The 14,623-nt window shown below is 39.5% G+C and overlaps 1 protein-coding gene across 1 annotated transcript in view; it reads right to left on the minus strand.

Annotated features, from left to right (window-relative positions):
- Positions 1-6,502: 6,502 nt before the first annotated feature.
- Positions 6,503-14,623, minus strand: part of CPEB4 (cytoplasmic polyadenylation element binding protein 4) — a 60,718-nt gene continuing 52,597 nt past the window's right edge. Inside the window, exons 9-10 of the mRNA XM_040630613.1 lie at positions 13,384-13,565; positions 6,503-10,927 (exon numbers count right to left, since the gene is read on the minus strand). Of these exons, the coding sequence (XP_040486547.1) occupies positions 10,700-10,927; positions 13,384-13,565 (410 nt within the window). The 3' untranslated portion in view covers positions 6,503-10,699. The remainder of the gene's footprint in view (positions 10,928-13,383; positions 13,566-14,623) is intronic.

Below are 14,623 nucleotides of genomic sequence, written 5' to 3' on the forward strand. Positions count from 1 at the left end.
AGGGCTTGGCAAAGCCAGATTCGTGTGCCAGTCCAGCTAAGGAGTGTTACTGTTCCAGGGCACAGTCCCTGGGAGTTTGTGCTCAGATCGGCAGCCCAGATTCCTGACCCTCTGCTGCAGCGTATGGCTTCCCACGTGGGAGGAATCCCATTCCCAGTCCCGTTCCCAGCGCGCAAAGGAGACAGCAAGAACAGGGTGCAGCAACGGCAGGCACTTGGCCGGGAGCCTCCACACTTTCTCTGTCACCATGGCAACTCTGGCAGGCTGGATGGGGCAGAACCCAGAGAAGACGCAGAAGGGAAACGATGTGGGATGGGGCAGCAGAGGGCTCCTGCCTGCCACACGCAGTCACCCTGCCACCCGCTCCTGCCTCCCACCCAGCACAGGGACTGGCACTTGGTAAATGTACAGATAATAGTAGCAACAAGAATCATGAGGATGCTAATCGTAATAGTTAACATATACCCAGGGCACTAGCCGCTATCGGGAACAGATTAAGACATGCCCAGACCCCGCTTGCGAAGGTCCCGGAGCTGCGCTCTCCATATCAACTCAAAGGGGAAAGTACTATAAAATAAGTATAATGAGAGCCAAGAAAGATTCCCATTTTCTGCCACCGTGGGCGACTACTGCCATCAGTGCAAAATGTCCTCGTTCTGGAGGAGAGAGGAGATGGTGTGGAAGGCTGTGGCCCCAGATGCCGGCCTTGCGTGTGGAGGAGGTGCTGCTGACTTCCGACACAAAACTGTGTTTGATAACTGAGTTCCACTCCCCTTCTCCCCCTGTCCTTCCCATTCCCCCTACTGCCCACCTTCACCCACCCTCGTTCCCCCGACCCTGGGACACCCCTCAGGGAGGCCTGCCGATTCTGACGTGAGTAGGACACCTTAGGGGACCAAATCTGGGTCCCCATTTGTATCTCTTCCAATTTTAGAATGTTGTGTTTGGTCTTTGTTAGATTTGAATTCTTTGGGTGGCAAAGAAAAAGGAAGCTGCTGACGACTGTATTTGGCTGTGGCCTTAATGTCTCCCTCAGAAGGGCCTTCTGCGGCAGACAAGGCTATGTTCGAACATTCTACGTGGGTTCTTCTAGGCTCCACGGCATCACATCTGTTCAGGAAGAGCTGTTCAGGCTGCAGCAATGATCGAAGCTCTGCAGGGCTCTAACAATGGCAAACACTACTCTTTCTCTTTTTAAATGTATATATAAAAATCAAGAAATATATATAAATATATAATCTCTGCAGAAATCTATTTGAATGATTCTGACATCTCAGTCCAAAAGCAAAATATTCAAGTGCTCTTTTAAAATTCACCAGGAAAATGCATCAGTAAGAAAGCCTCTCCCTGCTCTTTTGGATTTCAGGACTATTTTTGCGAGATTACAGAGACTTTGCCGAATCTCAAAGAAAGATGCGTGAGGGAAGGCTTGATTTCTATATATACAACGTGTTCAATTATAGTTCCACGGGAAGAGATAAAACCCTTTCTCTTGGGTGGGATTTTCCTTGAATCTAAAAAAAAAAAAAAAAGGATGTATGTATATAATATGTATGTAAATCTGTCCGTCTGTCTGCCTGCTTACCTACTTACCCACCCACCCATCCGTCCATCCGTCTGGCTAGTTAGATATCCTTTCTTGGCACCCACGTGATTTGGTTGGTTGCGCCACTCCTCAGTTCTCTCAATTTAGGAGATGACATAACTACCACAAAAAAATAGCCATCACAGTATTGTTAAAAACATCCTCGTCAGACAAAATAAAGGGAAATGATTTTGTGATGCATTTGTAAAATGGTAGCCTTTCAGTGTAACTTCTTGGTGAAATCTTCACGAAATTCCTCTTTGGCTGGTTGGAAACTCAAAAGGGGCAAGGTGAAACAGGACCTGGAATGTGTGTGCCCGGGTCTGAATCCTGGCTTTGCGGATGAGTTAACCTTTCTGACCGTTAGCCTCCTGAAAGTGACCACACTAACAGTACCTATCGCATGCAGTTATGGGACGTCGAAAAGAGGAAACCCCTCTATCGAGCAAGATGCCTGGCACTTGGTAAGCACGGCATCCATGCCGGTTGTTGTTGTAATTACTGTTGACCTTCTCACTTCCAGAACTGCTTGTGGTTCTGGAATTTGGAGGTTCATAGTACTAGAGAAAACGGTCGTTTTTCTTTGTTTCCTGTCCTGGACTGATCTGAAAAGATCTGCATGAAGAAGTTCCTCAGAGTGAATAGAAATGACACTTCCACTCTTGCCCCTACTCCTGGAATGAACGGTACTCCAAGTCTGGCCGCCGAACCACAGACTCACACTTAAGGGAAGCCAGTAGGCAGGCAAGAACCATAGAGGTAGCCAGAGCCACCCAGGCTTGATGACAGAAGAAGGGCTTCCATCTGGCCTCCTTACCTGGTCTCCACTACCCCACTCCATGACCTTGAGTGAATCCCTCAAGCAAGAGTCAGTTCTTCGGAAGCAAGTAGCCTCATGTTAGAACTCAGAATCAAAACTCCCGTTCTCTCCTGCAACTTTAGTTTCATCTTCTTGTCTCTATACTTTCAAACATGATACCTAACACCCAGATTAATTTTAAGAATGAAGCTTCTGTTTTAAAAGCAAATACCGGGGGCTCCTGGGTGGCTCAGTCAGTTAAGCATCTGCCTTCGGCTCAGGTCATGATCTCAGGATCCCGGGATTGAGCCCTGTCTCAGGCTCCCTGCTCAGTGGGGGAGTCTGCTTCTCCCTCTGCCTCTGCCCCTCCCCCTGCTTGGGCACTCTCTCTCTCTTTCAAATAAATAAACTCTTTAAAAAAAAAAAAAAAAAAGCAAACACCTATTGAAAAAAAACAAAAAAAATCCCATCCATTCCTACTCCCCTGGCAGTGACGTTTATAGGGGAAAAGCGTGGGATTTGGTAGATGGGGATTGAATCCAGCCTTTACCACATACACACTGGCTGTGTAACCTTGCATGTCACCAACTTTTCCTGGAGATAGTTCTGTGTTCTGTTCAGCGCCTCACGTGGGTGCTAATTATGCTGAAGTATGTAAGTACCTGACCTGCCAAGGTGCTCGGCAATTACTGGTCTCCTCTTCCAGAACCATTGCTGAGTTAGGAGAGCGAAGAGTCCCCTGACAGATGAGGCCATTCCACAGCCCAGCCCCCACCTTCACCCCCCACCCCGTGGCCAGTCTTTGGAATCAAATCCTCAGCGAGCAGTTAAACACACAAGGGGCTGTTCACTTTTCCCTCGGCTCTGAGAGGTGAATGATGCCTCCGTTCATTCAAATAAGGAGGCTCAGGTCTGTACTGGACCCTGCCTGAAACCTTTCATGCGGTTTCACAGATCCTGATGACCACCAGGTCTCATCCTGGGTAACTCATTTCAGAACAAATGTTAAATGCCCTGTGTCGCCCTCAGTGGGCTCTGCAGCAGGGCGGGTGTGGAAGGGTCGTTCCTGGGGGTATGTTTGGTTCTTTTCTCTCTCTTTTGGTGTTGGAGGGGGGGTGAGAGAGGAGTTGAAAATAATCTCTTTAAAATGGTGACATTTGCTTCATCACGTTGACATTTTTATGGCATCCAAGCCCTGCTTACTGAAATAGAACTCCAATGAAAAGGATAAAGCAAGCTCAAGCTTCGCTTCTGGCATTTGTATTCACTGATTCACCACCCTCCACCCCCCACCTACCCACCAGCAGTTTTTCACTGACACTTCATCACATTACACCCAGTAGAAAACACTGGTGGCTTGCGCATGCACTGGGTTTGGACGCCACTGTTCATTTTTAACTTCCAATTGAGACAAACTGTACTTTTCCACGTCTGGTCACCACACTGGATCACAATACGACACTTTTTCCAGCCAGTCAACGATGACACCCAACTTGACTAGAAAAAGATTCGAACTTAAAATATCTCGACAAGATTCAGGCATGCCAAAACAAAATGTTCTTTAATAAGAGAGACTGAATTGGTACTGCCGAAGAGCTCGTAGAAGGGCACGAATGTTCATTTTCTGAATTCTTGGAGTTTATGCAAAGCCTGTGGTCCCTATTCTCAGAGCATCAGCAGAGGTGCAGGGGGACTTTTCCAAGGGAAAATTTTCAAAGGAGGGAAATTATATAAATGATCAGAAAGATGGCATGTCATGAAGGGCAGGTTCAAACGAGCTGCTTGTCTGAAGCAGCACGTGGGGTGGCCCTCATGAGAAATAAGGGCTGATCTGAGCCAGGGAGTGGCATAATCAAAATAGCTTTGCAAGGCAGGATGGTTCATTCTGCAAAGCAGTTTCTCTCTTCTGGAACTGGGAGTAGAGAGAGGGGAATTAAGGAGCTGAACTGGAAATGGTGCAGGGGTCAGAAGCAAGGCAACTGTGTGGAAACCCTGCAAAGTCAAATGTGGGCGATGACAACAGCCCTGGGTATGACTAGCGAGGGACAAGAGGGACAGGACCAAGAGCCCTTGCAGAACAAAAAAACAAAGTGAGATTCTTTGACTTCCTGATGCCAGTAAACATACCAAAATGTAGAGCAATGTATCCCAAATATGTCCCGTGGGATCCCATGTTATCTGTAATCAGAGACTGTGGGCAGAGAAATTAGGTGGGAGTGGGGGGAAACACTCTAAACAAAGAAAATAGATTTCTTCACTGTACAACTTCTCAAAGCCTTAATAAGCTAGTTGCATATTTTGATTTTCTATGAAACAGCGTACCCTATTTTCTAAGTTTATTTAAAGACAGAACTTAAAATTTTTTTTGTCTGTTTCTTGTAGAGAACTACCTGAGTGCTCTGAAGATCACAATTTGTGAAATAAATATTAAGAGTTTCTTATTTATCATCCCATCATTACATACTTCAGAAAAAGAATTACTCTTTCAATGTTTTTATTTCATTGACATCTTCACAGTTCTTTAATTTTTAAAATCAGAAATTTACTTTCCCCATGACTTTTGACCAGACCTTAAGGGACTATTTATCAAACTTAAAAAAAAAAATTCCTAAAATAATTATTTTCCTTTTGAGCTGGGTATGGATACAAAGCCATTACCAAAAGAGGTTATGAAATAACTTAATTGTTAAGAATGGGGTAGAGAACTTTCCTTTTTGGGCAAGTTTGGGTGAACTACCAGTGAGTAAGGAAACACAGCCTAGATGGCCTCTCACACCCTTTTCAGATTCACCATTCTGTGATTCAAAACACCAAAGTACTGCACCTACACATTATTTCAAGATTCAGTTGTTACATCAAGATTATTTCAAGATTTAGTTGTTACATCACTTATAGTCAATAGGCACTTGCCTAAAATAAATATTTCTAAAATAAACACAATCTACTCGGGGTTTTTTTTGTTTTTTTTTTTTCCTCTTCAAGTGCCTAAACCGACCCAGAATGCCAAGGGATGTTGTCGAAGGTGGCAACCCCATCTCCAATGTCCCTGGGGCTTCCTTAGGGGCCCTTCAGTGAACTCTGAAACAGAAGTTTGGGCTACTGTCAGCCAAAGCTTCTGTGACCTGGTATCCCTGGGAGATCCCATGCACTGCTGGTTCAGCCCCTCAGGCGCCCCCTACAGTTCAGAGCGCGGCATATTGGGAAAAGACAAATTTAGACGCAAAAGACCTCTATAGTCCATTTGTCTCAGAACGAGAATTGCTTCTTCTAGGCTTAAGAATACTATACTCAAGGTGAGAAAGAACAGAAATCAAATTTGACAAAACAGAATATCCTCCGTGTCATACTTTATGTCATAATAAATCGTTACGTTAAAAGTCTGAAAATGCAGTTTAAAATGTAAATACTAATACATCACATACTCAGTAGTCCACACGACTCATGGACCAAATCAAAGATAGTACTTTCAATTCACATGCTATAGAGATTATTATCCTAGAGGTCATATCCTATGATGTTAGGATCTCAGGAGGAACTGAGGGTTGAAAGTCAAACCATGATCCTCTTGCACGGTGGCCAAAAATCAAGGCTCTTCATTAGCAAAGACCACAAACTAAACCTTAGATAGTGACCTTCTCTATGAAAACACGTGTTCCCTTACTTTTGTTGGACATTTGGCCTTACACAGGTCACTTGGCCTTAAGCTTGGATCCTGACTGAGGCCTCGCACACATACCGAAGGCTGAAAGAAAGAAAGAAAGAAAGAAAGAAAGAAAGAAAGAAAGAAAGAAAGAAAGAAAGAAAGAAAGAAAGAAAGAAAGAAAGAAAGAAAGAAAGGAAAGAAAGAAAGAAAGAAAAAAAGAAAGAAAAAAAAAGGACTCTGCAGGGCAGTGTGTGAAGGAATAGAGCAGATCAAAGACAGCAGCCCACCGACACTTACAAACTTACATAAGCAGGGCACACTTGCCCCTAGTACTTATCTGACCGGACACCTTTTCCTATCAGTTTGTTCTGCCTTGGCCCAAGAGTATATACCTAATATTTTTGAATGATACAGTCCTAATCATGGAAGCATAATCTACTTATGTTGACAATAAATAAGTATATTAAAAGAAAGCTGAGTTAAAAGTTTTATTCATTCAACATCTCACATTACAAATATTTAAAAATTATATGCATACTGGTATAAATAGTCATTTGCAAACTATTTAATAACATTAATTTTCCACTAGCACTTCAACAAATGAACTCTTTTAAAAAAGGAACTGTGTTATATAACTTAAGAGTAGAACATACAAAAATAGGAACTTAACGTGAAAATGACTTTAATAAAAAATGAATTACCCTTATTTAAAATGCTATAATAAATACTACAACCTCCCCATACACAGTAAAAACTATATGGAAATTCAGCCAAGTAGTACAATTAACTGACATACTTAAATAACTTTTCCTTCTGATAATATGAGCAATACACTGGAAAAAAAAACATTAGGGATTAGTAAAAACTAGACACCCACTTGCTAAAAGTTTCACTTCCAAAAAATATAACAAAAATCTGATGAAAATTATAAAAACTAATTATACTTTAAATTTTAAAAATATAAAAAATAAAACAGTTGAATACAATATTGTCCCAATTCTTACAATGCTATCAATCACAGTAGCTTTAAAATAAGATAATAAAATAAAGCAAATGACCAAAACCTCTTTTATTCCATTTTTAAAAATAATCTCAAATTTACATTAGTAGAAAGATTGATTTCTGATTCTTTTCTTTAGAAACACCAGCAAGAAAGAGGATTACTCTTAACAGTAGAAAATGACATTTTTAAATGTCTGCAATTAAAAACAAAGAATTACACTGCAAAGATCTTTCAAAAGTTTGAAATAAGTATTGCACATAACTTGAAGTTAACTTGCCACAATTCATCACATTCAAGTTTTAAATCACCTTTTAACAGAAGATTCAACTCTTCAAAACAAAAGGGGTGAATTATCAAGTCTTTCCAACAGCACTCTCATAAAATGCTAAATTCATTCACTGCAAGTTTTATTTTGCATTCTGCAGAGGTCTGTGTATGGAGAAGTATATATATTATACCAAAGCGTGGGGACCAGAAGGGCAAGGGAGAGGGTTCCTTTACATAGAAAATAATCAGAAACACTTTATTTTACATTGCAAAAATAACCATGTAATTACTCTGTAACTACATTGTAAGTACATGGCTGGTGCCATGCTAGTGCGCTAGAACTACATGCTTGGTAAATTGAAGTGACACCCTAAAATCTGTAAACTAATTACATGTTAATTATGTTTTGAGTTACATGGTAACTCCCAACTACAATCCCATGTAATCTGAAGGACATGTAATCAATAAAGTTCAGAGTAATAGATAATAATTGTTTATGCCCTGTAAATTGAAGTGTAACCAAATAATCTGTAAACACGCTTGTCACACAATCACAAGTAAATATTAGTAGAATAACAATTTCTTACATTAGTCATGCATACTAACATTACACACCTGTCCCACGGCAGGCTATTTTTTTTTCTTTATATATAATTAAAAGAGCAGACATCTCTGAATCAAACACTTAACATCAATTTATTAATATTAAAAATGGCTAAACATTCACCAAGAATGTCTGCGTTATGAATAATTTTAAAAACTTAGTAAGAAGCTGTAGACAATTTTGTTATTTTAAATTTCTACCCTATGCTTATGCATTTAATTTTTTTTTTCTTTTTAGGAACTACAGTGTTATCTGTCATTTTCATGCGAATTTTTTTCATTAATTTGTGACTTTACATAAACTATTTCTTAAATTATAGGTACACCAATAGCTGGTGCTGGGGAAGGATGTTTAAGCAACATGCTTTCTCTTCTCTGCAGACTCTAAAATAGCATTGCCAGTGCACAACATTCATAATTTAAAATGTATGCAGAGCACTGAAATGTATAAAAAGCAGAATATAAGAAAATAAAATTTATTAAAATTATTTATATTAAAAAATGAAGTATATGAAGATCTCTCAGTAATAAAAGTACAAAAAGCTACTCTTTGCAATATGAAAAATTGAGGTATTGCATAAAGAGATATCCCGTCAGTGAAAAGTGTGCCTAAAAATGTTCACTGTTGGAAAAACAAGATATACAAAAGTAGTGCATAACAAATATACATTATGTGCATGACAAAATAAGTTAGCTACAAAAACACTGTACCGAAATTCAGCAGGTCATGTACAAAGGGAAAAATTATTATTCAAAGCTAGTTCTCAAACAGTGTTATTTCTTGTTAACTCATCACACCTGTTTACTGAGTAGGAACAGCACAATAGCACACCCCAAGCCACCTACAAGCATTTAAAAGAATAAGAAGAGGCAAATGAACATTTCGATTAGAATTATGTAGTTCAGGAGAAAAGAAAAAAAAGTCCCTGACCAGCTACACAAGAGCACCCTCCATTCGCATGACTGCTTTCAATATTTGCAGGGAATTCTTTAAAAGCAGCTCCCTTTCTATGTCTGACCATTAGACAGCATATGCCTCCATTTTGACCTTTGGAACTTAACAGGTATATAGTTCATTAAAGCCCGTACTCAAAATAAAGGACTGCTTTTCCTAACGATAATCAGTAGGGGTCATCAGCCAGGTGGTTCCACCGTAGTGCTGGGGCAAGTCTTTGGTTTTGAAGGATCCAAGATGGTACTGTTAGGTAGCACAACTAGCAAGATTGCCATTAGATTTTTTTTTTTTTAACGTTTTGCACACTGGTAATAATCCTTTTAATGGTGGGTAGGGCATTTGATAAGAGAATGTCAATTAAAATAAAAGTTACTTCCATGACCAGGGCTTCAAGAGACTATTTTAAATTTACCCCTGAAGCATACTGTTCAACACATAATAACGCCTTTCAAAGCTAGAATTTTATTTATAATAAAGCATGCATTACTTGATGAAGTTGGCACTTCAAACACTGACTATGTCCCATGCTAAGTTCTGAAACGGTAATGTTATTTTATAGGAAGAGTAAGATAAACATACGTACCTTTGCACAGATTTACACAGTTACTTAGTTCAACAGTGCAAAACACTTTGCAACTACTTAACTTTTTTTTTAACTTTTTTTTTCATTTTCTATGTTACAACTAAATTACAGGATACCCAAAGTGACTTTAAATCTACAAGTAAGCCAATCAGCAGCCAATTTGTATATTGGTTTGTCGTCCAGTTTTGGCTACAATTGTACTCTAACACAAAATCAAAAATGATATCCTTGAGGTATCTCTAGATCCGGTCTGTTTTGTCTGGTTTTTAACGTCAAAATGGAGAGCAAAGGCTGACACCTGATGAGTGTTGGTAAATTAGGAAATAGAGTTTCTATATAACATCAAAAATAAAATTTATACATTTGTTCTTCAGGAGAGGAAATGCTAGTTTTCCCACCAGTTGTCGTTAATTCTAGCTTTGGTAGGTTTCCTGGGGCTGTGACCAGATAAGGAAGTTCAAAAAAGAAATAAGTGCACTCCCCTCAGTAGTAAATTTACCCAATTTTTACATTCTGAAGTTTTAAAAATGGTTGAAAAGAAAGTAAACCTAGCTCTGCCTACTTTAGTATTTCTTTTTTTTTCCGATGTGGTAGTAACTCCGAGGCGTCATGAAATTCTCTTCGGCCTCTAAACCCTTACGATTTGTTCTAATGCTGCTTCAATCTTGCTCATGCATTTGTGTTTGCTTTAGCATGCTCTTTCCTGTTAATAATTGTTAACTTCCTCCACTGCTGTTAAATGAACAAAAAAGGGGGGACGGAAAAACGAGAGGCAAAAAAGAAAGAAAGAAAGGAAGAGGCAAAAGCACTTCTCTGGGGAAAACCTGTGTCAGGCCAGACTGATAGTGTTATTGGTGCATGGTTAATTTTAATAAAAGTATTCTTATATGTTATATTATTAACAATAATTTAATTAAAAACCCAAAATACTCTATTGTTTCATTTCTCTTTTAATATTTCTCTTTCTCCTCTAAGAAAATGTTACAGGAAGTTTGGATCCTCTTGGTCTCCAGCAAAACAAGAGAACAAAACTTCCGTGCAACACGATGGCAATATGAAAAAGGAGTTCTTACATATTGTTTTCAGTGACACAAGAATCTACAAAACACCTATATTATAGGTCATTCTTTTCATTATACTATTGTTAAGTTACGGGCTGCTACAAAAGGACATGCCAGCGTGAAGAGGTTGAGGAAGGGGTCAGAATTAACAGAAGAGTGCACTTATTCTGAGGCCTGAAAATGAGCACTGTAGTTACCCTTTAGTTCCAGCGGAATGAAATATGTCGCGGACGGTCACCGCCTTCCTTCACCAGGGGCTTGTGGAATTCCCTGCCAGCACGAGAATGAATAGCAGCCCAGCAATATTCACAGTAATACTGCAGACAGGTAACATTAGCACAGAAAAATGGAGCAAATTTTCCCCCACAACGGGCCCCCTGACATTCATCACACAGCTGATCATCCAAGACATATGGCTTAACTTCCACCTGCAATCAAAAATAAAAGAAACGAGTTTACATTTTTCAGTGAATGGCCCAGGCAACTCGGACTATGGTGTGTACATTCCCATCCGCTGTCTGAGTGAATCTATGCCAGGCTGCCCAGAAACAAGGGTCAATAACTCTTCTATTGAAATTAAGATAATCCATCTCCTAAGAACCTGGTAAGGCTTTTATACCCATCATTTTACATTTCTGTCTTATTAAATAGCCACTTTTCGAAAGAAAATGGGATTCTACCAGAAATAAAAAAGGCAAGCCAACTGTTTAGAATGTTATGAGATTAAACCCACAGGAGAGTATTTATAGACACAAACCGTCACTTTAATTAGTGGACCTGGATTTTTGTCATATGTGGAGTTATAATTTAAACAAACCAACTAAGAGCTTCCCAGTTCCACAAAACAGCACTTCAATATTCACATCAGAGGGAAGACGCCTGGCTTCTGCGTCATAAGCTTCTAAGTTGTAATAAAGCCTGGGTCAGGGTTTCTATTTACAGTGTACACATCTGGGGTTATAATCACAAACTCAGAACTCTGAGAAAACAAGATGCGGCCATGGTACTCACAATCCAAAACCTTGCTTTGTTCTTTGTCAGTAAGAATGGTTGACTTCAGTCTAGAAGTCAGAGGTGAATTTATAAAACTGGGTCTGTTCCAGTGTTCAATAGGCCAACCTGTCATTTGAGTCTCTCAAGCATTAAAAATAACCTGGCTATTAATTCACCAGTGAGAAAAGAGTTGGTTATTTTTAGTCTTGGAGAGACTCACGGCTCAATTCCCTATACCAAGCTATCACTACCACTCGTGCCATCCAGTTCTGACAAGGAATTCTGACAAAGGTTGGCGGTGAACAAAAGAAGACGAGTGACATGAAGACAGGAAGAGCAGATGAAACTAGAGCATTAGCCTTCTGGCCCTGAGGCCATTCCACAACGTCTGTGGAGTGGCAAGAACACTGGTCAAAGATCTGATTGCAGAGAAATACAAATGAAGTCTGCATTTCCAATGACGAACCTTACACCTCCGACACCTTCGGTGGGATGACGCAGCAAGGCAGAAGACACTGCTTGCGGGGACGTAGATGTTTTTTTAGTGTGCATAAAAAACAAGTGGGCTTGTTAACGTATACTGCAACTTGTCTTGCCCTCTTCCCCTGTGTTTATAATAGAATCTATATCTTTCTTTTTATAGAGTCACAATACAGTATTGTGAATCTTGTATTTTAGACTGACACTGAAGGAGCATACACATGGAATGAAACATAAGCAATAAGTGTAAACCACTATTGACTTGATAGTTTCTACATAATGAATTGGGAACAGCACAATACAATCAATCAATAAGGACCTTTTTGAGCACAATGCTCAGAGTGTTGATATCTAAGTCAGTCCTAATGAAAGTGCCAGTCTCCCATGAAATAAGGAGCTGACACCAGAATATAAATCAACGCACTGCTTCTCTCATCAAGAGGGTCTTTCTACAGGGAGGAAAAAACAAAAAACAAAAAAGTCAGCTGAACTAAACATTATGCTTACTAATGGAGTTGATTCACATTCTGGTGTAAATTCCTATCTCACCACAAGCTAGTAACCATCGACTGCTGGAAGTCGCTACCCAGGCCACACTTTGAGTAGTTTCGGTATAAGATACAATTATATTTATCAGAACACAAACTCCTGAGGACAGGGACTTCTTGTCCTAGGGGCTAAAACATTTGTTGAATGCATGAAACATAAAGATAAGAAACAAATCTGTGAATGCAAAGAAGTAAGATGGATAACGGAACACAGAGTTTCAAATACAGGATCTTAGAAAACAATGGAGAACACTATCTCTGAGGTTTTCTCCAGCTTTTTAATTCAGAAGCTAAACCGACAAAGAGGAATTTAAAGTGCTGAAAATAATGCTAATTACTAGACCTAATTTCAGGTGGAGGAATACACTACAAATAGAAAGATTATGATTTCTTATACTTAATCTGTTATAATGAAATATTTCTAAGATACGCAGTCCTACAAGTGAATTTATTCAGTCATTTGTTACATAGCGCACTGGAAAAATAGGGCTTACTGAGGTATTCATGATTTTTAAAAAAAGGTCAGGGGATCTCAAGGGCATTGGTGTTTGTACTTGATATAATGATATATACTGAATGATTGACTAACTGAATAAATGAATGAATGGAGGCGATAGCTTAGGAGATTAAATTGCCCCAAGTAAATTGATACAGCATTCTGGTTAGGCTACTCAAAACACTAAGGGATAGGAAAACTCATAGGAATCCTTAGATGTATTACAAAGCATACACCTAATTGGTCCTAGAGGCATAGCTGTCAGCTGCCAATTTTACTGTCATATAAAATCCCCCATTCCAATCTTGGTAATGACACACTGAGAGGGCCATTTCTAGAACTTTCCAGAATATAATCTAGGACTTACCCGTTTATCTATCTCTCCATGCTGCAGCTGAACAAAGCGGGCACTGATAGCAGCTATGTAACTCTGTTGATTAGAGAATGCGACTCGCCCAGCTCCTTTTGGGTATTTCAGCTCCGGGTCGGTATCAATCCCAGCATAGCATACACCTCCATAAAGACGATCCATTATCATGGCAAGCTCCACTAAATGAGAAAGAAACAAAGAGGGTATTTGAAATCAGGAAAAGCCATCTAGTTCACCAAAGATTCCATCTAAAGCAATTCATCTGTATTCTGACCTCACATCCTTATAATAATTACTAAATCAATCATTAATCTTTAATCTTTTAAGTAAGGGCAGGGGCTCTGCTGGGTGCTTCACATATGTTCTCTCTTAAGCTTCACAACGACCCTAGGAAGTGGGTAGCAATTTCCTGGGGAAATCAAGGCACAGACAGTTAAGTGATAGTGCTGGGCTTGGGACCCTGGTCTGATGCTCTATACCATGTTGCCACCATAGATTCATAGTTAATAATGTATTGCTTAATATAAACAATCACGTGAACACTAGAAAATTGACTGGCAGACTTTGTGTGGAGGTCCTTCTAGATTATCTCCATCAAATCCTTGTTACCGTTCCCTACAGTTTAGCTATTCACCGATTTTTTATATAAAAACCTGAAATAATGCATGTATCGTGTTCTCCATGAAATATTACAATTTTAAAACTGCGTTCTTATTCATTTTATGTTCTTTTTCTCACTTATATCAATAACCTCATTCTACTTGAAGTTGGGGATGAAATTTCTCCTGTAAGTACTATTAAAAACATGATGCACTGTTGAGAACCCTACTATATTTCAGAGCTCAGTAAACAGCTGGTAAGCAAATGAAGGCATGGGAAACAAACCCCGAAATTCTTGACATATAATCTACTCTTGAAGGGTTTTTCCAGATGATGATGAGAGCAATGCTCACTAACACCACACAAAGCACTTGGCACTTTCCCATCTAATCCTCAGAACAACTCTATATGAAGCACATACACTCCATTTGACTGCCGCGGAAATTGAAAATTAGGGAGAATAATTTGTCCAACATCACTCAACTATTAACTGAGAGCAGAGCACATGAATTCGAACCCCGATACTTTGATTCTAGAACTCTCGCTCTTGGACATTAACTCCAATGCTTGTGGAGAATTTTTCCTAAAAATCTTTATAAGGGATTTCTTATGCTAAAGGGTAAAGGGGTATTTCTGT

The sequence above is a fragment of the Ursus maritimus genome, unplaced genomic scaffold (genome assembly GCF_017311325.1).
Source record: "Ursus maritimus isolate PB19 unplaced genomic scaffold, ASM1731132v1 scaffold_15, whole genome shotgun sequence".
Taxonomy (NCBI): Eukaryota; Metazoa; Chordata; class Mammalia; order Carnivora; family Ursidae; genus Ursus; species Ursus maritimus.